This window comes from Leptopilina heterotoma, unplaced genomic scaffold, assembly GCF_015476425.1.
Source record: "Leptopilina heterotoma isolate Lh14 unplaced genomic scaffold, ASM1547642v1 Lhet_53, whole genome shotgun sequence".
Lineage (NCBI taxonomy): Eukaryota > Metazoa > Arthropoda > Insecta > Hymenoptera > Figitidae > Leptopilina > Leptopilina heterotoma.
Genome location: NW_025111115.1, coordinates 602563 through 625901, shown reverse-complemented (window position 1 = coordinate 625901; position 23339 = coordinate 602563). Strand labels below are relative to the sequence as shown.

Here is a 23339-nt window from a genome sequence, read left to right as displayed (position 1 = left end):
AACGAATATCGATTATTGATTGAAATGAATGTGGAAAATCAGGTCCTTTTTATTGATACGTTATAAATGTAACTTGATGTTGGTTGTGATTATTAACATTTGAGTGGGTAGTGATTACAGAAGGAAGATATTGAACATTTTGCGTGGCGCTGATGGAACTGACGCTTGATCTTGCTTCTTGATAAAATCGAGCTTTCTTATTATAAATATCATTATTATTATTATTATTATTATTATTATTGTTTTTAAAGAATATTTGCGTGTTTTGTATCAGAGGAACAGCTGGCTTTGTAAGCGTTGTAACACTTTGCGAATTTTGATTTTCATTGTCCAGGAGAATTTCATCCGTTCCTCGTGTATAATACTCCTGATCGGAATATAACTTTGTATTCGCATACGGATTTTTCAAGGGGAAGTACGGTGGAAATAATGGTCTGTATCCACCAAGAAGTTCAAGATTTGAGTTTTCTTTGACATTGTTGGTAATCCTGAAAAATTAATAACCAGTGAATTTATATTATATTTTTATTTTTTCATTATTTTTCACTCTCTAAATTCAAATTAGTAAACATTTTTACTAATTCAAATTTATAGAGCATTAATTTTGTTTTATATTTTATTTTTGGTTTTTATTTATTTTATATTTATTTATTTTTATATTTTGTTTTAATAAAATTTTATATTTAGTCTCGCTGCATTTTTTTAATACTTTTATAAAGTTTCCCATATTTTTTCTCACATTTCATCTCCTCCTAGGAGCTTGTCAATAAGATTTTTTTTATACTCTCCCCCCTCTTCTCAACTTTAATAAATTATATGAAAAAAAATTCCCATTTTCAAACTTTCAAAATTTACTAAACTTTTTGAGTTTTGTAATTAATTTCTTATTTATTAAATTAAAACTTCAATAAAAAGAACTTTTTGAGTATAATATTTATAAAAATAAGATTAAAATAGAAAAAACCCAATTTATTGTAAAATTAAAAAAATATGATAATTAAAATTTGATAACATTGCAATAAATTAATATTGTAAAAATTAAATAAAATATAAATAGAAATAACGAATATTAAAATTGATATTGTAAATAATTATGATAATTATAAGAGAATTCGCACACGTGTGTAAATGTATATAATTATAATTATATATATAAAATAGATAAATTTTACCTCGCTGTTAAAATGTTTGGCTCGGGTTTCTGCTGAATTCTCCCACTATGAAGTATAATACTTTCCAGAATTTGATGAGGCGCATTAAATTGATTACCCGATGGATCAACAGCCTCCGAAATTATAACGGAAACTCCGACGATAAAAATCACTGTTACCAGTTTAAACTTATTAGTAGTCTGTGAAATTGAAAAAAAAGCCAATAATTTTTTTATATTTTACACTCAAACGTCATCTTCTTTTTTTTAAAAAGAAAAAAATACAATTTTCGACGTCTCTATGTAATATTACAAAATTAACTTTCTCTGAAATACATAAATTAACAGTAATTTAACAAAAGAAAGTGAAAATATTAGTTATTACTATTAAAAATTACTTTTTAATAATCAATTAACTAAATTAATTCCAAATAATAATTATTGTAATACTAAACAGTAAATATTATTTTTATCATCAATTTTAGATTTTAAAGTAATAAATAGTAATCCTAATAATGAAATTAAATAATCATATTAATAATAATAAAAAATTTGTTTGCGATAAAAAAAATATTATTTTTTACTTGTATTATTTGTGATAAATTTTTGTAATTTTAATTTTATTAAACATTACATTTGTTGAAAAGGACAGCTGAGCTGTCGAAAATGTCAAAAGGATTGTTTTTTCTTTTTTATTTTATTGATTGACTTGGAAGGTTGATAATTTCCTTTATATGTATTTTAATAATAACAAAAATAATAAAAAACTTTTAACTAAAAAATTTAATTTATTGTTAAATAATAAAAAGCAATGCTAATTTATAAGAGCAAATAAGTTTTTATTTTTCCTTAGTCACAAACAATTAGAAACATGTACGAACCATTTTTGCTTAGAAATCCTTATTTCCCTTTTGAAATTTCACATTTGCGGAGAGGAAGTTTATTTTTTTTGTTTATAAATAAACGGAAATAAATTAATTTTGATAAATCGAGCAGACAGGTTTCTTTTTGATAGGTATAAATCTGACTAAATACTAAATACTAAATACGAAAAATTTATACCCACCAGTGGCCTCACATTCACATTGGAATAGATTTTGATGCTGAACGGTATTTTTTTAAGATATAAAATACATATATAGACACGTGTGAAGTTTCAAGGTTGATAAAATATTCATTTATAATGATGTAGAATATTTTTATTATTTATATTTCGATTTTAATTCATAATATTTAAATAAAGTTATTTAATTGTTACGTTTATTAAATATAATTTGTAAATAATTATTACATTTGTTCGTTTCTAATTTTCTTTTATTTATTTTTTTTACCAATAATTCATGATTTTAAAAATTACTAAAATTTTATAATTATAACAAAAAAATATATGTATAAAAATATTTTTAATATTTAAAAATCAAAAATATTTATTTATTTTTCTATTTTTTATTTATTACTATTTATGTATGATCCGAAGACAGCAGAAGGCAATTTTTAATAACAATATACTGTTACTTAATGTCAAAAAGTGTACAATATTTACTTGAAAGTAAATTTTATATTCTTTTTAATCTTCTTTTTATTAATTATTTATTTTTACAAGAAATCTACATTGTAAATCTACATTGTTTAACAATGAAATCCCAAAAAATGCGTCAGAAAGTAAGCAACAAATTCAAAAATAATTGTACTAATTTTTTTCTATTTTAACCTGTTCAGATGTGACAGAATTTTTAGTATTAATTAATAATAATTAGCAATTATAACAGAATAATAAAAATAATATTTATATTGACGAATAGAAATTAATAATAAAATAATTTGTTAGTCCTATAATTATAATTAGGTGATATACCTATATTTATTTATTTAATGAAAATTTAATTAATTAACTTGAGAGCAATGAACAAATTCAGGAAAATCAAATTATATCATTAATTAATTTACGAAATTAAATTAAATTTATGGAATTAAATGAATAAAATCGATACACTGTGATATGTATAATTAAATTTTCTAAATATATACCTATTATTGAGAAATAAAGAATATTTAAAAAAAAATTTATTTTCTGCTGTGACACAACATATATCGTAAAATAATGGAATTCACGGAAATAAAAAATAAATTAAAGAAAAATTTCATATACATATATATGCAATTAAAAACACAGCCAGAAACTCGAATGGAAATTCAAATGGTTAAAAAAACAGGGGGAAAGAAGAAGGCTAAGGTCGTGGAAAAAAGGGAAAGGAAACGTCTTGATATTGAGGAGAGAAAGAAAAATTTTCAAAAGGAACGCCTAAAACGAGAAATTCAATTGGGATCACAAAACGCAATTCGTCTTCAACAATCGTGGCGAGAAATAATGATGAAAATTAAAATGCCAAATATCAAGGAAAATATTCAAAATGCCTTGCACACATTCAATCGTGTTCTTGACTTTAAAGATTATAGGCAAATATTTTTTTTATTCTATTACAGAAAAAATAATAATCGATTCATTAATTAATTGTCATAATTTATCTCAATTTATAATTAATTATTTTTAATTTCAATTCTAATTTAATTTGAAGTTGGAAGAAATATTTTCAATCTTCCAATTTCTTCTTCTAATAATAATAATAATAATATTCATAAATAATTATTATTTATAATTGTAATTATCTTTTCTAAATAAAATATAATTTTTCTTGTTAAAAAATAGTATCAGTTTATTATTGGACGCAATTGATAATGCCGAGGAGCAATATCAAATGAGTGAAAGAGATCATATTGAAAAAATTGACGAATTTTTGAAAATTCATAAAATACGTCTTGAGTCATTGGAATTTAAGTATGAAACAAATTTGGAAAATTTTCTCAATGAATTTAAAATGAAAATGGATAAAATTAATTGTGACAATGAGGAAGAAACTATTTATTTACAAACAACATTGCTTATTATGAATCAAAAATTTGACGAATCTTTGAATAAAGTGAAAAGCACTCTATTTGGTAATAGAGTGCAAAATATATTTGTATTTCACAATAATACAATTAAGAATTTTGACTTTGATTTTTTAAATTAAATTTTTGTAACATTAATAGAAAAAATAATAATAAATTGAGAAATTATTTTTTTTATTTCTGAAATATTAATTTTCTACTACAGGAAAAACTGAAACCCAGGCAAATGATTTTCAAGATATTCGAAAAATAGAAGAAGGATTGAAAATTAAGAGCATTACAAATTCATGGCAAGAACTTCATAACGTTTTTGCTGACTATGAATGGAGTAAGTTTGGAAAATATTTTCGAATCTTAGTAATTAAAATTCGCTTTTCTATTACTTAAAAAAAATTGTGATTGTAATTTTTTTTCCTCAAAAGTATTTTTTTAATTAAAAATAATTTTTAATACCTGATTGAAAAAAAATTTGATACAGAAACGAAAGAACGTAGAAATGCATATGAGAATCTAAAAGCAAAAGATCAATTTGAGAGAAATATTATTGCGAATCAAATGGAATTAACCGTTGCAGCTTTTGAAGAAATTCGAAAACTCAAGAAAAAAATAGCGAACATTAAATTAGCAAATGAAGAACCAATCAATGATATCATGCAAAATCGAAATTTTTTCCAAGAAAGTTACTGGATAGTGAAAAATAGATTTTTAAATGGTAAAATTTATCAGTTTCATTAAAAAAAAGATTTTCTAATATAATACATTTGACAAATTTGTTTAATAAAAAAATTTAATTTATTTATTAAAATTAAAAGAAGACTTCTTTTTTCATAGAGCAAGCGACCGATAAAAATCTACTAAAAGTAATGGCAATAGAGTACAATCAAACAATTCATCATTTAAATAGACTTTTTAAAAAATTGGAAAATATTTTAATTCTGACACAAATTTGCCAAAAATATGAAACCGAAAATGAAAAATTAATTCCTACCGAAACGCCAATAATTCGAGAGGAAAAAATAATCACTGAATTAAATTGGACCCGATGTCTAGAGGTTTTTACAAAAAAGACAACTTTTAATGTACTAAATTTAAAAATTCAGATTTCAAAAAAAATTCTTCTTTCTCTCAAGGAACTTAAATTTCTGGAACATTTTTGGAAACGTGTCGGATCAGTGACAACAGTAACAGCCGAATTGAAAAATAGACATGAAATCCTAAAAGAGGAATCAAACTATTTATGTCGATGCTTAAAGCACTACATTTCCAAGGAAAAAAGATAAAACAAGTTTTTACTCAAGGACAAATAAATCAAATTCAATTTTATAATAGAAGATTAATGTATATTTTCCAAAAATTTGTACAGGTATAAAACCATAATTTAATATGAGTTTAAGCCGTTTAAACTCTGCAACGAGAATTTTTTACCTTTTTATCTCTCTTTTTTTCATTATATCGTTGACAGAAAATGTACATTTAACCTCAACTTAAATAAATTATTTTCAATAATTTTTATTTTTAAAATGTCAATCTTCTCACATTTTGTTTTAAAGAACAAAAAATTGAAAACCGTTTAAAGAATTTATATTTTACATATTATTTAAATATATATGTAATAATTCGGAACCGAACTGAGATCCAAAGCAGTCTTCTAAATTCATTTTTTTTTCTTTAAAGTATCAGATTTCGTAAGAATCTGATGAAAATGAATTAATAATTAAAATTAACAAGTATTTTTAATTACATAGTTTGTAATTGTGTTAAAATTGTATTTAAAATTTTTTTTTTAGTGCCTTAAGTGATAAATGGAAAGTAAAAATTGATTATAATTTTATTATTTAAGAAAATAATAATCTATTGAATTCGTAATGAAGTAATCAAATTATAGTTATAAAAAAATTACTATTACTCTCTTTATGTACAAAAATGGAACGAGAAACGATTCTTTATTTTTCTTTTGCTTCAAGCAGTTTTTTCAACTGCTTTCATACTCGTCCAGGAATTTGTTTAAAAATTTCTTTGTCTTTTCTTTTTTTTTGCAAAACGTTTCTCTTAAAAATCAACGATTATGCTTTTGACCTTGAGCAATTTGTGAAAGTAATTTACTTCCAGCGAGGAATGTTACAATTCCAAGGCCAAGAAGATACCTTAAGGTCACGAACATATTCAGTTTCAACCAGAATACTCCGAAAAGTACAAAAATACCTGAAATTAAGAGCAATATTTAGATATTTGGATTTTTCAATAATTTGTATCAAATAATAAAATAGAAATCAATAATTGAAATATTTAATTGTAATTTTTTTAACCAACTTTTTATGAATAAAATTATTCTTTATGGAATTATAATAATTAAATTTGTCGTGAATATCGGGCTGCAAATGCAACAAATAAAAAAAGTTACATCTGTGAAAAATTCAACCTTTACTATTTGCTCGATTGAAAACAAACTCAAATTACGAAAACATTTGTCTGTCAAGCATCGAGCATTAATTTTTCAACTAAATTTTTATTTGTACTTATTTTAGTAGGAAAATAGAAAAGCTTACCTCCTAGGCCAACGTGGAAACCAATAGCACTCAATGACAATGGGAAATTAGAAATATTTATTCCTAATTTTGCCCAGAGAATAAATAACAATAAAACTGGAGCTAAACAAAGTCCAGTGAAGAGATTCGAAACAAAAGCTGGTGGTCTTTTCTCCGGTTCGCGGAACATGTGCTGTAAAAATAAAATTCCATTTTATTTATTGATTGAATAAATTTTTTATTCTCATTTATTTTACTTTTTTTCATTATTTTAAATAAAAATATTTAGAATAAACAGAAAAAGTGAATAAAATAAATATTGTAAATAATTTGGAAAAAATAATTGAAAAGTAATAAAAGTAACCAAAACTAGACAAATAATTTTAATTTTTTAATAATTGACAATATTAATTAAATAAACTTGTCGGTCAAACCGTTTTATCTTAGTAAAATAAATTTTTTAACAAGATTAAAAATGAAGAAAGACCATTTGCTTTACCAATGGTATGGAAGTGATGGAAACATGAAAACTTTCTACCACTAACGATCATTGGCCTTTTTACGAGAAATAATGAAAATTTTCATTTTTACCTTGATTTCTGGCTTTGGTTGATACATATTCTGCTTATCTTTGTAGACTGACGATTTTTCCGCAAGTTCAGCTGCTGTTGGTTCGGGAAATTTCAAATTAACTGTTCCCAAATTCCATTGGAAAGAATTACTCAAAACAGCATCACCAATTACTAATTCAACATTGTAATCTCCACTTTGGTGGCCAAAGTTTTTGGCAGCCGTTGCTAAAGGCTGAAACATAAAATTTCATTATTGATCTAGAATTAATTAATAAAAATCGAAATAATAATTTTTTCTTCTTAATGTTTGTCTAAATTTTATGATTTAATTTGTACTTGAATTTTTTTTCTTACCATATCGAATTTGTAAATATGTGAAGCATCAGGTTCCGCGACGAAGATTATTTCATTCGTGAGTTTCTCCTTTCCGGGTTGAGGAACAGAGGATAAACGAACGAAAGCCTGATGAACGCGCATTGCTTTCTTTGTTAGAGAATCCTTCAATAAAAATCTCATTACAAGTTTCTGTTGCGAATCCGCCTCAATTTTGTCTTTCATTTTTTCCGAATAGGATACTCTGTAATTTTTATTTACTTATTATTTACTACATAAATTTTATTTTACTGTTACTTTGTATTTTTAATTTTAATATATATATTTTATAATTTTATTAATATTTTCGTTTTGTAACTTTTTGCTAAATAAAATAAAAATATATTTTGTAAATATAATAATATTTACAAAAGAGAATTGTATTTTACCTGACGAGTTTTGGTTGCATAGTTTGGTCAGCGTCTGCAGTTCCAATTTCCAAATAATCAACAACAGCTTCTGATAATACTTTAACGGTCACTGTATTCGAGATGGAACCGGCCGAGATTGCGACCTTGTAAAATCCACGTTCAGGTTTTGCGTCCATCAAGTTCGTTGTAAACAAAGTCCTGTTTTTAAAAAAACACGTATATTTAAAATAATAATATTATAGTGATAAAAATATTCAGACAATAAAAATTGTAATTTTTCGTATAGCAAAATTTAAAGACTGTTTGATGAAATACTTTTTAAAACATCATCCCTTGAAGACGATAATAAAAAATATTCAACAAATTCGCTGTACCCCAAGCGTATAACTAGTATCATGAGAAACATTTTGAACCAGCAAAAAATTGGGGATTTTTCAATTTCAAAGAAAAAATGATTTTTACTCACTTGTCCTTGGGATCGACTTGGAAATTCTTTTTGTTCAGAACAACAACATCGTCACCGACACGCGTCGCCGTATTGGCAACCACAGTTGGCGTTGATGCAAGTGGTTTACCCAAAATATTGCAAATTTTAACACGAATTAATGGTTGTTTCGTCGAGACAATATTTTCACCTTCCATCAAAGCGATGCAAATTGGTTTTTCATATTCGTTGGTGGCAAGAACATCAAGTGCAGAGAGAAGTGAAACGACGCCTTTTGGTGTTTGGACGGAACGACGCGACAAAAGATAATTAGTGAATTTTACTGTTTGATGGGAACTGAGAGGCAATTTCTTCTTTAGATTCGAGGAAAGTTGGAAGATTCCGTTTACAATGAGACCTGAAAATAAATTAAATATTATAATATTATTTAGTCCTTTTACTAATTATAATGAAATCTTTAATTTAATTTAATTTAATAAACAAACTAAATAAAAAACTAATATTTTGTTAAACAATTTTTAGTGTCAGGTTATAAAATACCTATTCATTTTAAAGTAAATACATATTTTTAAAAAGAATTTCTAATTTTTATCTGGACAGAAACTTACTAGTGACGGTAAGACCTCCTTCGAATTGTAAAAAGCGTCCATTAACCTCGTCGGCTTGAACTATTGTGTCTTCAATTCTCTCAAAAGCGAAAGCTCCAGCCGCTCCGAGATCGGCAGCAATTTTAAAAGCATAACCAAGACTGCAAAAAAGAATAGTTTATTTTAAATGTAAAATAAATCAAATCCAATTTTATAATAAAAATCAGTTAAATATAGAAAAAAAACTTTTCGAATGGAATAAATATACAATAAATTTAAGAAAAGGAAAACTCACTTTAAGAGACTATCATCTTTTTTCAAAATGGCCTGTAAATTTTTCACCACTTTCGAAGTAACGGCATCGGACAATTTTTGAGAAAGAGCAGTCAGAGAATTGATCGCATAATGAAATTCTAAAATTGTAGAACCCTCCTTCTCGATAACTGCTGTCAGTGCCTAAAATTTTTCATATTTTTCACTATTAATTTAGGAAATTACTTTTTTTTTCATAATTAATTAATTTTCGTAAAAGCAAAATCAGATCATAAAAGTTTCTTCAAAGTTCTTACAGTAGAACGAAAGTTGTAAAAAACATCATGTTAAATCAAAAATAAAATATAATAAATTATTTATGCAATTCATTAAATAAATAATTTATTATTTTCAACGTCATTATTAAGTTTAAATTCAATTAACAATTTTTAACATAACTCCAAATCTTTGCAAATATCAAGAGTTATATAAAATCCTGTTAATTAAAAAATTCTGACTCTTTTTTTCAATACCTTTGTTATTGCAGCAACTGGCAAAGCTTGACAGACTTTCAACGTCTTCCACGTCGACGTGATGTAATAAGCATTTTCAGGTGTTAAGGAACTTCCATCGCCGGTTGATTGTAATAAAAATTTACATATTTCCTTTTGAAAGAAAAAAATAGAAAACATTAGATTGATAAACAAAAATTCTAAATTTAATTGAATGAATATTAATTAATAATCAGTAAGACTAATCAAAGCTTCATCGAAATTCAGCAAAACAGCAATTTTTCATCATTAAGTAAAAGACAATTTAAAATATTTCTAAACAGAAAAACTTTTTTCGAAAATTCAATATTTCTTACAGCTGTTCTAGGAATAGTATCTCCAATTAAATTGTGACCTAAAACTGCATAATGAACAGCAGAAACATCATCAAGTTGAAATCCTGACTCGATTACTTTCCTCAAGCGAACGCGATCTGCATCAGACAGATAAGAACTCGTCGAAGATGGTGTTTCGGCGATCACTGATACGAAGATCAGTCCGAGAATTAAAAAAGAATCTGAAAAAGAAATCATATTTTTAGATTCTAACAATGTTTTTCAATTTCTTTAGATATATGTTAAAATTAAAAAAATTTTGTTTATTCTCGATATTCTAACAAATGAAAACAAAAAATTTATAAATAGACAGTAATTAATAATAATTGAAGACATAGTTGATGCCACGCGGGGAGATACGTTGGCAATTTTACTATTTTCTTTTTAAATTAAATATTATAAATTAAACATTTGAAAACTTTTTACATAAAGAAAATCTAATAATTTTGCAGGAAAGAATAAAAAATTCAGAAATAAAAACTATACTTTAATGCAGTTAAATGAAAAATTTAGGTTAATAACTGATCCTTTATAATTTGCACAGAATCAGGAGTTGTGGTAATAATTTTGCAAAGATTCTTTTTTTCCTGAAAATAATTAGACTTTATCTCTAATATAATTGAATAAAGTAGTACTCACGAATCTTCATTTTTCGAGGAATAAATGAATACACGCCGGCCGCCACGTCGGCCACAGTAACAAAATGGCTCTACGAATACTGCTTCTTTCTCCATTGCGCGTGTCGAGAAAAATGGCAGAGTTTGTTGTACCGGAAATCGCTGGCACTGCGATATTTATAGCAGTTGCGCCACCCAACGATAAAATGACAAATCACATTTTCGAAAATTCATTTCCCGCTATTTTCTCCTAACCAATCAGAATGTATTGTTTCCGGAAGTAACGTGAAATATTCCGCTCCGATTCGTTGATTAGAAAAAATTATCCTCATGACTGACAGATGTCACTTTTGATCGTAGCGGTAAAATTAAAAACAAAACAAAATTTTCTTAAATATTTAGTCGTAGGATATTTTACATTTTTTCTTCAAAATTTACAAAAAAGAATTATTATATTATATATTCGGTCCATTCGGTCGTATGAAATTTCCCAAAATTCTAAATCGAATAAAAATGTCGACTGGAGTTTGTAACACTGACAAATGCGATTCAGCATTACATGTGAATTACCTTAAGGTGTGTCAAAATCAACGCATGCGCATAAAAATCTAACCTTCAAATAGTTGTTAAAATTGTCCTAATCATGATCATAATAATTGATCATTTAAATTATTCTTTATCTCTCTAGTCTCTCTAGAAAGAAATAGAAATAATTATAAATACATTGTGTAATTTGGACTTTGTGTTCTTAATTCAAATTAACAAAAATTATATTCTATTATAATTTTTATTACCTTAAGCTTTTACCCAAAACAACTTCTTCCAAGGAAAGAAAAACTACCAAAATAGATATTTTTAATCGAAAATATTTTCCATAAAAATTTGTAAATATGACTGAACCTGCTGAAGAACCAACTGCACTTCACGTGGACGATTTAGAATACGAACCATCCCTTAAAAATGTTATTGAACAAAGATCCCTCAAGTGGATTTTCGTAGGAGGAAAAGGTGGTGTTGGAAAAACAACCTGCAGGTAACGTGGCAAAGAAATTTTTATTAAAAACAAAATAAGTATTTTTTTCAATTAAATAACTAAATTTATTTTAAATCATCTCCAATTCTATCTATTTGATTTTTTGATACAATTGTATAATTTGAACTATGTATGAATTTTCCAAATTACAGCTGTTCGCTAGCGGTACAATTATCAAAAGTTCGTGAAAATGTACTAATTATATCGACAGATCCAGCGCACAATATTTCAGATGCATTCGATCAAAAATTCAGTAAAGTGCCAACATTAGTTCGAGGTTTTGAAAATCTATTTGCAATGGAAATTGATCCCAATGTTGGTGTAAATGAATTGCCGGATGAATATTTTGAAAATGAAATGGGTTTGTAAAATATCATTTTATTGCAAAATAATGTTTTCAAGTAAAATTTATAAAACAAAAAATCTAATTTACATAAAATGTAATTTTCAAGGTGCCGGAGGTGGAGAAGCGATGCGTTTAAGTAGAAGTGTTATACAAGATATTGTTGGATCATTTCCCGGAATTGACGAAGCAATGAGTTATGCAGAAGTTATGAAGTAAATACTATTTATTTAAACTAGAAAAATAATTGAAAAATTAATTATTAAAAACAATTTAATGGATATTTATCTAAATAATTTTTTTTCTTTTTTACAAAAAAGATTAGTAAAGGGTATGAATTTTTCCGTTGTGGTGTTCGACACTGCTCCAACAGGACACACATTGAGGTTATTGTCCTTTCCCCAAGTCGTTGAAAAAGGTTTAGGGAAATTAATGCGTCTCAGGATGAAAATCAGTCCCTTCATTTCACAGGTAAAATATATTTTTTATTTTCAATTTATAATTTAATACTTTTACTATTATTATTATTAAATTATTTACTTAAATTTGATTATAATTTTGATTTTTTAGATTAGTTCCTTATTGGGAATGTCAGACTTTAATATTGACACATTTTCACAAAAAATGGAAGAAATGTTGTCAATAATACGACAAGTTAATGAGCAATTTAAAGATCCCGAGCAAACGACATTCGTTTGTGTTTGTATAGCAGAATTTTTATCACTTTATGAAACTGAAAGACTGGTTCAAGAATTAACAAAATGTGGAATAGACACTCACAATATAATTGTTAATCAATTATTATTCTTGAAAGAGGGTGAAGTGCCTTGTAGATTGTGTCGTTCAAGGCGAAAAATCCAGGATAAATATTTAGATCAGGTAACAATTTTTTAAATTATTTTTTACAATAATTTAATTTTTATTATTAATTTTATAATAATTGAACTATGAATTTTTTCTGTATATACTGAAAAGTTTTTTGTTTTTTTTAAAGATCATGGATTTATACGAAGACTTTCACGTGACGAAATTGCCTCTACTTGAAAGAGAGGTGCGTGGTGTGGAACATGTCAAAGATTTTTCGGAAAATCTTCTCACGCCTTACAAACCGTGATCATAATACAAGTTCTTCGAATCCTCTTTTTCTTTCTTCAATACCATAATCTACTATTTTATATATTTTAATATAGAAAAAATGTTAACAAGACTTCAATTCTTTCTCCATTTTTACGTAATTTTTTGTTTATTCCATTTTTTTCTAAATCTAAATTAGATTTGTATTTATTAATAAAATTTTCTTAATATTCAATCTGTAAATATAAATTTAAAACTTTTCATTCATTCTAATTAATAAATTTTTAATAATTAGAAGAATTTTTGGAATTCCTAATTCTATTTTCTTTTCTAATAAAGATTTTTTATAAAGAATCATTATAGTTGCAAAATAGTGGAGGATTATTTTAATCAATGATCGTAGGAAAAAAAATGATTGAAAAGTGGATTGAACTTTAGCGCATTGACATTTTGTTTCACGCGCAACTTTAAGTTTCCAGTTTATATTCACCCTTTGCTCTCACGAGGATGAAACCGAAAGGATTGTTATAATGTTCGTTTAAATCAGAATTAAAAGAAAAGATAAAAGAAAACAAGGCAAAAATTATTGAATGATGAAATTGGCATTTAGGATTTCCTAAAAATAAAATGCGATTCCGTTTCGCAAGGGGAATATTAATTTTAATATTATTAGGCAATATAATAGTGTGGCATAAAATTTGGAGGTTATTCACAGTACAAAATAAATCTTTAAAGGATATTTCGAATATTAGTGAAAATCCACAGAAATTTCATCGACGTCTCGCACGTCTTGTTACGGTTGTAATAAGACAGTTCGAAACATTTGAAAATGATGTCGCATCAACAGTGGAGTCAATATTAAATTCATTTCCAATAATACAAATTTTAATAGTCTGCGATGAATTACCCTATCCGCCGCTTGAATTGAATCTATCAAATAATACACAAAATTTACGACTCGTCAATTTACAGCCGGACTTTAATAAATCATTTGACGAACGTAATCCCCTATTTTACGTACGTACAAAATTTATTCTCATTGTTCCGGATTCAACCAGAATATCGAGTAAGCACATGTTACAGGTATGTGGGAAGAAGAGAAATATTCTATTCCTTTTAAAAAGTAATTTTTAATACTTGAATTTTCTGTTTCTCTTTCAAAGGATATGATCAATCATGTGACAAAATTTGGAATGACAAGTGTTGCAGTTGGTAAAAATTCCTTGAGCTGTTTAAATATGGGTTTGAAAATTAAAGAATGGAGTTTAAAGATCCAAAATGTTGGTGGTACGATTTGTGATGCTGTGATTGGAAGGCATGTCATCATGTTAGAGACTTCTTTATTAAAGAAATTATCCGATCCATTCATGTTGCCATTCACCGATTCAATTTACTTGCAAACAAGGGCCATTGGAGTTAAGGTAAACATTTATTTCAACTCTTCTTTCTTTGAGAATATATTTTTTATTAATAGTTAATCATAACTATAATATTCAGGTGAATATTTTACGAAAACATCGTTTCAACGAGGGGAGGCCATTGTACCGTAGTCAACAGACCCAGTGGAAGGTGCAACAACTACATCGCAGTCGAGAGCGAGCGATGCTGGAGAAATTTGGCATAAAAAAAGTCATACGACCCTCGAGTGTCGTCGAATGGTACGGCTGCTCGAGAGAAACTGTCCGCTGTTTCGGATCAGTCGTAAACGGCGTGCCATCGTATCTCTATCAAAATAGATACACACCACCGTGTTGTCTCGCGAGTCTCAGAAAAGTGGCCTATCACGTTTTCGATAAACTCGAAGAAGTTGGAATTCGTTTTTGGCTCGAGGGCAATTCACTGCTGGGCGCAATGAGAAATGGCGACATTCTGCCATGGCATCATGAAGTTGAAATTGGAATTAATCGCGACGACCTGGGACGATCGCCATGGTTAGTAAAAGCACAAAATAAGCCAATTATCGATAATCACGGTTTCGTTTGGGAGAAAGCGACTGAGGGTGAATTTTTTAAAATACAATATTCAAAGGTAAATCGTTTACACGTGAATTTATTGCCATTTTATTCGAATAATGGAACAATGATTCGAGACGCATGGTTCATGAGAAATCGGGATTTTCCCGAACAATTTTTACATCCAATGTCAACAATTGATTTTGCCGGTCGTCAAGTTCCTAGTCCAAATAATATACGCGATTTTTTAGAAATCAAATATTATAAAGGAGTCATTGAAAATCCAGAGATACCGGGCAAAATATCTTTGGATTAAAAAGAAATGAAAAATTAAGTAGTCTTCCAAAAAGAAAATAAATCAATAAATTTTCTTATTTATCCGTTTCAGTCAGACTGATTCTTCATCAAATGTGATATCTCAAGGGATTTATATATGTGTATTAGAAATAGGTGTTATTTTTTTATTCAACTTGTTGATTATTGAATTCAATTTTAATAGTTACGATTTTCTCATTAAGACTTTGAGAATTTTTTATATATTTTTTATCTGTAGACGTTATAATATTTAATATTTAATTAATTTTAAGTGATGGTCTTTATTTCAACAGAAAATGAATTTTTTTCCATTTTTGAAATAAATCAACTATTAATAAAGTTAACGAATCTTGCGATTATTCAAAATATTTTGCTTGAGTCAGTAAAAAAAATATAAATATAAAGAGCATGCATCAAATACACACTCGAATTTATAATTATTAAAAAAGATACACAGAACATAGTTTAGTAAAATTTTCGAAAAAAACATAATACCATTTTTTTAAATATAAATATACCAAAAATATTTACTAGACATTAAATGAAAAATACGATTTCTCAAAATAAAAACTGAGACATCAATTTTGGGCTGACTGAACAAATTTGTTCCTTAAATAAGAAATTTGTCTTGGCAATAAAAAATTCTTTTTTCTATACAAATTTTCAAAATAGATAAAAGACAATTTTGTGTATCAAGAAAAATTCAACAATTCAATTAATAAAATTTTGTCAATTTAAAACTAACGGGAAATTAAAATTAAATAATGAAAATAAAGCAGTTTTTTTACCTCAGAAAATGGAAAAAATAAAGAATTAAATTGTGAAAAAAATTCGAAAATATTGAAAGGAGTTTGAAAGCCCGTGAAATTTTTGTAATCTCAGTAAAGTCCAAAATTCATTTAAATAACTATAGGTAATAAACTATTTTTAACTTTAATAAAAAAAAGCGCTTTCTTAAAAAATCGATTTTCCTCTGCCTGTCGAGAATTGATTTGATACATAAAATGTATCATTGTGTAGAGTGTATGAATGAAGAAGATAAATATTTAAATATTATATATAATATATATATATGTATATTTATATATACATTGTTTCATTTTCATATGTATTGATAGATTGTTACTGTTGAATAAAAAAATTTAGTCTCTTTCAGTAAAAACGAATTTTTCTAGTTATTCTCTTTCGCATAAACATATTTTTTTAAATCTTTGACATATTTAATCGGTTAATTATTTTTAATTAAACTGAAACTAATACTAAACTGATAAACCTATAATACTATTTTAATTTAATTATTCAATTCATAATTTCAATAATGAAATATAATTTATAAATTACTTTTTTTATTTAAATTTTCTCTATTTTCAAGAAATTTTTTACTGCTTTAAAACTCTTACATCTTTTGGAGGTGTTAACGTTGTTGGTTCCCTAACAAAACTCAATAATTTTTCTAATTTCATAGTTTCTAGTTCTGCACTTGATAAATGTGTTTGTTTCTTTGTTGGTTTCACTTTTATCCTCAAATTTGGTGACAATTTTAGCGTATGTACTGTGCCCCTATTAAAAAATTGTATATTTTCATAATATTTTTATTAAATACTAATTATTTCTTATAAAGTACTGATTATTTAATAAAATACTAATAAATCTTTTTTACGAAATACTAGAGAAAAAGATAATTGAAAAATATTTGTAAAATTTAAATTTTGATAAAATATTTCCAGTCAAAATTTAAAGCAAAAAAAAAAAAATTAAAAAGAAAACAAATTTTAATTATAAAAAAATAAAGAGTTAAATTTTAGGATTAAAAAAAACTTACTTGTCATCGCCAACAATGATGAAAGGTAGAGCATCATTGAATGCAAGTCGAGTGAGTTTATTCTTCTTTTTACTGACAATAGCTTGTGAGCAAATTGGTCGATATTTATTAACATTCAAATCAAATACGGTGACTTTCCCATCACTTGAAACACAAGCGAATACCGTCGAACTATAAGGAGCCCATTGTACATCACCAATTGGTACTCCAAGATCAAACATAAAAAGTGGTTCTCTAAAAAATTAAAAGTATTTTTTAATAAATTTTAATATTTTAGTATTTTTTTGTTTTGTTTTATTCTTCTCAGTAATTTATCTTACGGACGATCGTCTTCCCAGATTTTTATTCTCCAATCGCCAGAACAACTTGCAAAAATATTCGAATTATATTTATTAAAAGCAATTTTGTAAACCGGCATATTGTGAGCTTCTTCATAAGTTCTCATGTAAACGCTGTTGTAAGCCGTATTGCACTTGTAAATTGTCCCTTCTTCTGTGCCGACAAGAAAAATATTTTTATCTTTTGGATGAAACGCTATACACGTACCACAACCTGTAACGAAAAAGACATTTTTATTCACTAGTAAATTTTACATCAATTTGTTCTTAATTAATTAAAAAATGATTAAAAGAAATCGAAAAAACTTGATAATAATTTAAACTGAATAATAATTTCAATTTATTAATAATTGTTAAGAAAATTATTCTGTTTTTATTAAATTAAAGAAAATAACTGAAATCTAAACAAATTCAATGAAGGAATTAAAAATCAGTAAATTCTGATTATGCAGAGAGATTTTGGAATTTAATTATCTAAAATTTTTATTTTTTAGTATTTCCATTATTAAATTATAATATTTGAAAGAAATTCTTACTTTTTAATGTAACAATTGTACCGTCAGGTCCCGTTATTGGAGATGAATCGAGAAAAAGTGTCATTATAGTAGTAAATCCAAGATCATTTTGCAATAATACCCAATAATTAATTTTTCCATCAATGCTAATGCTGTAGAAAGCAAGATTTCCTTCTTCTGTATCCGAGGCCCAGCATACCTGAAATAAAAGTAAATTCCAATTGAAGAAGAAAAATTGTAAGCAAATTTTTTGGAATAAAAAATTTAATCGAGAAAGACATTTTTAGAAAATTTCTTTTCCATTAAAATTCTTACCTGACAAACAATTCCAGCGTGTTTTTGATTGACATCATTACTTTTATATTGAGGAGCAGAAGATGGTAAAATTACATTGTAGACTGCAACTGATCCGTCCATAGTACCTTAAAAAAAATCGCATTTTCTTAAGTAATTAATCTTAGTTTACTTCTTCTTATTGGAAAATTCATCAAAACAAATAAATTTAATCTAAAATTGTATTATTAATTTAAATATTTAATTACTATTAATCTAAATTTTAATTTTATCAAATATTATATCTATGTATTTAAAAAAATAAAAAAAATTATATTTAAATAGGAAATACATAAATTTTTTAAAATAATTTACCTATAACTAAGAGATGTGGATGCTGTGTATTAAAATCTAAACACATGACAGGCGATTCTGTTGAACAAATCCACTCCGGATATGAAGGATTCTTCAAACTGAATAAGCAAACAACTCCCATTGTTATAGAACTATCGAAAGACACTGCAATAAAAAAATATTTATTTTTGTCAACTTGATTACAAATTTTAATGTTTATTAAAATTATATATAATAATAATTATTATAATCAATTAATATTATTATTTAATTGTAGTAAAATATTTATTTATAATAGTAAATTAATAATAACATTCATAATTTATTTATTTATTATAATAATTTGTTATTTTAATTTCAAGATAAATAAATAACTTTACTTGTTCCAAACGAGACGGCGAACAAATCGTAGTATCTGCTATTAAAACATAAATCTGTGACGTCGTGTTTCTTCGTTTTCTCATAATTAAATTTCCACAAGGGTAACAAAGAACCTTCTCCATCTTTAAATTCATCGCTTGGATCATCCCAATATCTGTAATCTATTAATTAAAAAAAAAATTTCCTTTAATAATTCTTTACGAGGTAAACAAAAAATTCGATTTAATCATTTTTCACGAGGCAAACAAAAAATTTAATTTCTTGATAAATAAACAGAAATAAAAATTAAACTTCAACAATTGTTTTTGTACCTTGTAATATTTCATTATAAATATTCTGATTCACCATTCGTTCCAATGTTTTGGCGGCTTGTAACATTCTATTTGTTACAGCCACGACTTCCAAGTGCGATTGTTTTTTTGATTCTTCCTTTTTAGTCTGCGGTGCGGGAACTTTTTTCTCCTTCTCCTTTTCCTTCTGCTGACGTTCATAGTCTTCCTACAACTCCCAAGAAAAGGATCTGTTACAAAAATTTTTTATATAAAAATATAAATTATTGTAAAATGATAATAAAATTATTTTGTTCCCGGCAGAAGCGAAACAAGAAAGATAAATAAAAAGAACATTTTTCATTATGTCGATAAAGATTTACTGTAAACTTGAAAATAGAAAATTAATTTAAATACAAAATTAATAAATTAAAAATTGAGTTGGCAGTGAAAAACTGTATATTAAAAAATTAATCATACTTGATAGTCGTCGTAAATAGTCCACTGGTAAACGTCCGCACTGTATGAAGCACTTGGAGGCGGCACCGTTTGCGTACTCATGTCCTTTGTTAAAATAAAATTATTTTAATCGATAAATTTTAGATTTTAGTTCAATATTTTAATTATATTATAATTATCAACTGACTCGAATAGGATTATTGTACGTCAAAGTTGCTCTTTCACAAAAATTGAACTGATTCGGTACTTTTTTCGGTTTTGCTTTCTCGACTTCTTCTTCGTCTATTTCCTGTTCAACTTCGACCTGCGGTTCTTTCCCTTGCTCCTCAGACTCATCTTCTATGAATAGAAAAAGAAATTCAATTTTATTGTAAAAAAAATCCTCGTAAACAAATTTTACCTATTTCTTCTCCTACTTCTTCGTCTTCTCTTTCCTCTTCTTCCTCCGCCATTTGTTCCTCAAATTCTTCAGAAACCGAAACTTCCTCTTCTTGTGAGTCGGCTACAAATCAATGAAAATTCGATTATAAATAAAAAAAATAAGTAATTGTGAATAATAAAATAAATAATATATTAATAATAATTAATTACCAATAAGTCCACCGGACAATTGCATTTTCGCCTCTTCGGAATCTTTGTGCAAAAGAATACCAGGAACATTGAGAATAGTCACAATATTTGGTGGATTCGGCACCGGAATAAATTCCCTCTGCTTCCAGGACCATTCTACCAGATTGTCAGGTATCCTCGTGTTTTGTATCTGTAATACTCGGGCGATTTCCTCTTGTAATTCCTGCAAAACAATTTATTAAATATAAGTATTTCAATTATTTTTCAGAATAAAAAAATTAGAAAAGAAAAAGAAAATCTTACATTTTCCGTTAATTGCAATTGGTCGTCCGGCTTGAGAAGAGTTTTAGTTCGTGTCCACTCTTCATTTCCCATTAAATCCAAACGCGAAGCACGACTTTTACTTCCACTTGACTGTCAAAATAAAAAATTCACTCCATTGTCAAAATGTATTTTTATATAAAAAATAATAGAAATATACTAATTAAAAATACTAATGAAAAATACTAATAGAAAAATACAAATTAAAAATACGAATAAAAAATTCTAATAAAAATACTAATAAAAATAAACAAACCAAATAAAAAATAGTAATACAAAAAGAAAACTTCGTAAAATTTTTGATTAAATTATTAAAAATTTTTTTGTAATTTACATAAACTTCAGGAAGTCTGGAAATTTGTTTCTTCTGAATCCCTGCTGACATTGTTGGTTTTGTTGGATGCATTATTTGTTTATTTAAATTTTTTCCATGATTCACTCATTAACTGTCCGGTGACAACCTACATAGAAAACAAACAAAAGATTATAATCGCTTATGACGAATTGAAAAATACCACTAATTTTGAAATTACAAATATTATTTTAAAAACAATTGTAAAATTTTTATTTACTTTTCTCAAAAATCAGAAAAATTAAACTAAACATTCAAAAATAAAATTATGTAACCAAATTATCTCAGTTCACACTTCTTACATTGTTTTCGTTTCCATGGCAATGATTTTCATAATTGAGGACAAAAAAAATTATTTCTTTAATTATAACTTTATTTTCAAAAATAATTTATTAAAAAGTCAATTATTTTCAGTAAACAAAAAAAGAATTTTAATTTTGTTCCTCAATAAGTTCAAATTTTTAAAATTAAAAAAACAAAAAAATATTTCCCAAGAAGAATTTTTTTAATTATTAAAAATGTTAACAAATATTCATTTCGTGACAATGATTATAATATAATTATTGTAAATATATTTTTATTTATAATTTACAAAAAAAAAAAAAAGATTGTAGAATAATTATTTGAATTTGTGGCATGCGCAATTGTGGAAATGAAAATCAATAATAGACGAAATGAGATAAGTTGTCATGTTTTCGTGTCAAATGTTTATTTTCAAGAAGATTTTAAGCAGATTTTTCTAAATAATTAAATTGTTCTGTAAAAATCAAACGAAAATAGTAACATTTCTTTTTTATAATAAAAAATCCTGGAAAACACAAAAAATATGACTGAAGACAGTGGAATAGATAGTGATCCAAAAAATAATGTTAATTTAGAAGACGAAATTTTATTTGCGGTAAAAAAAATATGTTTTTTAAAAATTGAAAATAATTTATTTGAATAAAAATATATTTTAAATATTAAAAAATATATTAACGAAATGTGCATTATTTAATAACAAAAATATATTTTTATAGGCAAGTGATAGCAGCAGCAGCAGTAGCAGTAATAATTCAATAATTAATCGACGAACAGCAACGACAAAACATTTACAAAGAAAACTTGGTAAATAAATAACTATAAAAATTTGAATTTTCAATTTCGTTTCTTTTTGTTTTTGAATTTTTCGTTTTCATAATTAACACAAATTTTTACTGTTTTCACAACTATTTCAAAGTTTTAATTACTTTAATTAAAATGGTTTATTTACATTTTATACAATTTTATTTGAAAAAAAAGTATTAAAAGAATAATCCTTTTTTTATCATCGAATATTTTTAATTCTAAAATTTCAAAATTTTTCGAAATAAGAATTTTTTTTTCTTCATTTTCAGAAGCACGCATAGAGCAAGCGAAAAGAATTCAAAAAAGTTCAGAATATATGAAACTTTCCAATAATGATGATTGCAATGTGAGTCCTGGAATTGGAATAATTCCCATTCAAAGGTTACCAATTCCCCAGAAGAAGAAGAAAAATCTTCCCCTCGTTGAATTATGCAACAGCGACAGTGGGAGGTATAATGTTTAATTTAAAATCCAAAAGATAATTAAAAACTTTTTTCATCATTATTGTTATCATCACCTTTCTTTTTTTCTCCAGCGAAGAAGAAATGGCACTTATTCCCATGTCGAGGACAAAAATTGGAAATAAAATCCTTAAGGATCTCACTGATCCATTCAGTATTGAAGTTTTAAGCGAAGGCAGCGAGGATTCTTTAAATCTGGAATCAATTGAAACAAGTCAGTCTGATACAAGAACTTATACACCATCCCGTTGTTTTTCTTGTCAATGTCATATTTTATAGTATTTTTCAATTTACAAACAACAGTATAACAATCGATGAAAAATATTTATAATATAGGTAATAATTATTCTTTCGACATTAACGAATTAGAAATAATTATTCTCTAGAATATTTTTCTTTCTTAGAACTAGTAAAAAAATACTTTTCTTCTAAAAAACTAGAATTCAAATTTTTCAATAATAATAGTTTTACCTAAAATACTTAATTTTTTTTTTTCAATGATTTATTCTTATTATTTATCACAATTTGCTAAATTATTCAATTATAAAAAGAAATTCAAAAACTAATTTTATTTTCAAAGAGAATATTTTTAATTAAATTTTAAAAAATAATAAATAATATCATATCTGCAAAAAAAAAAATAGTTCCAAATATATTCTATCTACAATTTTCGA

At 25.9% G+C, this 23339-nt stretch overlaps 7 protein-coding genes across 7 annotated transcripts; 4 read left to right on the top strand and 3 right to left on the bottom strand.

The window, feature by feature from the left end:
- Positions 1–12: 12 nt before the first annotated feature.
- LOC122508146 (probable ATP-dependent RNA helicase ddx20) lies at positions 13–2221 on the bottom strand. The gene is made up of 3 exons (XM_043621278.1): positions 2032–2221; positions 1173–1351; positions 13–488 (listed from the first exon to the last, which is right to left on the bottom strand). The coding sequence occupies exons 1-3, from the start codon at positions 2032–2034 to the stop codon at positions 50–52; spliced, it is 621 nt and encodes a 206-aa protein (XP_043477213.1). The 5' UTR covers positions 2035–2221; the 3' UTR covers positions 13–49.
- A 1010-nt stretch (positions 2222–3231) lies between these two features.
- LOC122508285 (dynein regulatory complex subunit 2-like) lies at positions 3232–6102 on the top strand. Its single transcript, XM_043621561.1, has 5 exons — positions 3232–3607; positions 3858–4147; positions 4305–4427; positions 4578–4811; positions 4931–6102. The coding sequence occupies exons 1-5, from the start codon at positions 3252–3254 to the stop codon at positions 5377–5379; spliced, it is 1452 nt and encodes a 483-aa protein (XP_043477496.1). The 5' UTR covers positions 3232–3251; the 3' UTR covers positions 5380–6102.
- Positions 5418–10891, bottom strand: LOC122508212 (dolichyl-diphosphooligosaccharide--protein glycosyltransferase subunit 2). The gene is made up of 11 exons (XM_043621420.1): positions 10749–10891; positions 10092–10291; positions 9757–9888; positions 9267–9427; positions 8993–9132; positions 8406–8781; positions 7958–8137; positions 7551–7773; positions 7216–7428; positions 6646–6817; positions 5418–6301 (listed from the first exon to the last, which is right to left on the bottom strand). The coding sequence occupies exons 1-11, from the start codon at positions 10756–10758 to the stop codon at positions 6156–6158; spliced, it is 1953 nt and encodes a 650-aa protein (XP_043477355.1). The 5' UTR covers positions 10759–10891; the 3' UTR covers positions 5418–6155.
- A 443-nt stretch (positions 10892–11334) lies between these two features.
- On the top strand, positions 11335–13309 carry LOC122508197 (ATPase ASNA1 homolog). The gene is made up of 6 exons (XM_043621380.1): positions 11335–11759; positions 11912–12120; positions 12212–12317; positions 12423–12573; positions 12673–12981; positions 13097–13309. The coding sequence occupies exons 1-6, from the start codon at positions 11617–11619 to the stop codon at positions 13214–13216; spliced, it is 1038 nt and encodes a 345-aa protein (XP_043477315.1). The 5' UTR covers positions 11335–11616; the 3' UTR covers positions 13217–13309.
- Positions 13310–13433: 124 nt separating this feature from the next.
- On the top strand, positions 13434–15700 carry LOC122508196 (fukutin-related protein). The gene is made up of 3 exons (XM_043621379.1): positions 13434–14259; positions 14340–14597; positions 14674–15700. Exons 1-3 carry the CDS (start codon positions 13804–13806, stop codon positions 15442–15444), a joined length of 1485 nt encoding a protein of 494 aa, XP_043477314.1. The 5' UTR covers positions 13434–13803; the 3' UTR covers positions 15445–15700.
- Positions 15701–15793: 93 nt separating this feature from the next.
- Positions 15794–22858, bottom strand: LOC122508194 (dynein intermediate chain 2, ciliary). The gene is made up of 15 exons (XM_043621377.1): positions 22722–22858; positions 21080–21206; positions 20728–20838; positions 20446–20647; positions 20255–20356; positions 20042–20193; positions 19876–19959; positions 19438–19624; positions 19126–19287; positions 18767–18910; positions 18434–18540; positions 18140–18317; positions 17586–17817; positions 17266–17499; positions 15794–17003 (listed from the first exon to the last, which is right to left on the bottom strand). Exons 2-15 carry the CDS (start codon positions 21149–21151, stop codon positions 16823–16825), a joined length of 2148 nt encoding a protein of 715 aa, XP_043477312.1. The 5' UTR covers positions 21152–21206; positions 22722–22858; the 3' UTR covers positions 15794–16822.
- Positions 21749–23061, top strand: LOC122508195. Its single transcript, XM_043621378.1, has 4 exons — positions 21749–21995; positions 22117–22204; positions 22474–22654; positions 22740–23061. The coding sequence occupies exons 1-4, from the start codon at positions 21924–21926 to the stop codon at positions 22942–22944; spliced, it is 546 nt and encodes a 181-aa protein (XP_043477313.1). The 5' UTR covers positions 21749–21923; the 3' UTR covers positions 22945–23061.
- The last annotated feature ends 278 nt before the right edge of the window (positions 23062–23339 follow it).

Excerpts from the sequence above, each read along its gene's own strand:
- LOC122508285 (XM_043621561.1), top strand. The coding sequence starts at position 3,252 with ATGGAATTCACGGAAATAAAAAATAAATTAAAGAAAAATTTCATATAC. Across the intron at positions 4,148-4,304 it reads AGTGAAAAGCACTCTATTTG|GAAAAACTGAAACCCAGGCA; the intron begins GTAATAGAGTGC and ends TTTCTACTACAG. Across the intron at positions 4,428-4,577 it reads TTTTGCTGACTATGAATGGA|AAACGAAAGAACGTAGAAAT; the intron begins GTAAGTTTGGAA and ends AATTTGATACAG.
- LOC122508196 (XM_043621379.1), top strand. The coding sequence starts at position 13,804 with ATGCGATTCCGTTTCGCAAGGGGAATATTAATTTTAATATTATTAGGC. Across the intron at positions 14,260-14,339 it reads CGAGTAAGCACATGTTACAG|GATATGATCAATCATGTGAC; the intron begins GTATGTGGGAAG and ends TCTCTTTCAAAG. Across the intron at positions 14,598-14,673 it reads CAAGGGCCATTGGAGTTAAG|GTGAATATTTTACGAAAACA; the intron begins GTAAACATTTAT and ends TATAATATTCAG.
- LOC122508194 (XM_043621377.1), bottom strand. The coding sequence starts at position 21,151 with ATGCATCCAACAAAACCAACAATGTCAGCAGGGATTCAGAAGAAACAA. Across the intron at positions 20,839-21,079 it reads CCAGACTTCCTGAAGTTTAT|TCAAGTGGAAGTAAAAGTCG; the intron begins GTAAATTACAAA and ends TTATTTTGACAG. Across the intron at positions 17,004-17,265 it reads ATCATTGTTGGCGATGACAA|GGGCACAGTACATACGCTAA; the intron begins GTAAGTTTTTTT and ends ATTTTTTAATAG.
- LOC122508197 (XM_043621380.1), top strand. The coding sequence starts at position 11,617 with ATGACTGAACCTGCTGAAGAACCAACTGCACTTCACGTGGACGATTTA. Across the intron at positions 12,121-12,211 it reads ATATTTTGAAAATGAAATGG|GTGCCGGAGGTGGAGAAGCG; the intron begins GTTTGTAAAATA and ends GTAATTTTCAAG. Across the intron at positions 12,318-12,422 it reads AGTTATGCAGAAGTTATGAA|ATTAGTAAAGGGTATGAATT; the intron begins GTAAATACTATT and ends TTTACAAAAAAG.
- LOC122508195 (XM_043621378.1), top strand. The coding sequence starts at position 21,924 with ATGACTGAAGACAGTGGAATAGATAGTGATCCAAAAAATAATGTTAAT. Across the intron at positions 21,996-22,116 it reads AAGACGAAATTTTATTTGCG|GCAAGTGATAGCAGCAGCAG; the intron begins GTAAAAAAAATA and ends ATATTTTTATAG. Across the intron at positions 22,205-22,473 it reads ACATTTACAAAGAAAACTTG|AAGCACGCATAGAGCAAGCG; the intron begins GTAAATAAATAA and ends CTTCATTTTCAG.
- LOC122508146 (XM_043621278.1), bottom strand. Across the intron at positions 489-1,172 it reads CCAAACATTTTAACAGCGAG|GATTACCAACAATGTCAAAG; the intron begins GTAAAATTTATC and ends TTAATTTTTCAG.
- LOC122508212 (XM_043621420.1), bottom strand. Across the intron at positions 9,133-9,266 it reads AAAGATGATAGTCTCTTAAA|TCTTGGTTATGCTTTTAAAA; the intron begins GTGAGTTTTCCT and ends TCTTTTTTGCAG. Across the intron at positions 8,782-8,992 it reads AGGAGGTCTTACCGTCACTA|GTCTCATTGTAAACGGAATC; the intron begins GTAAGTTTCTGT and ends ATTTATTTTCAG.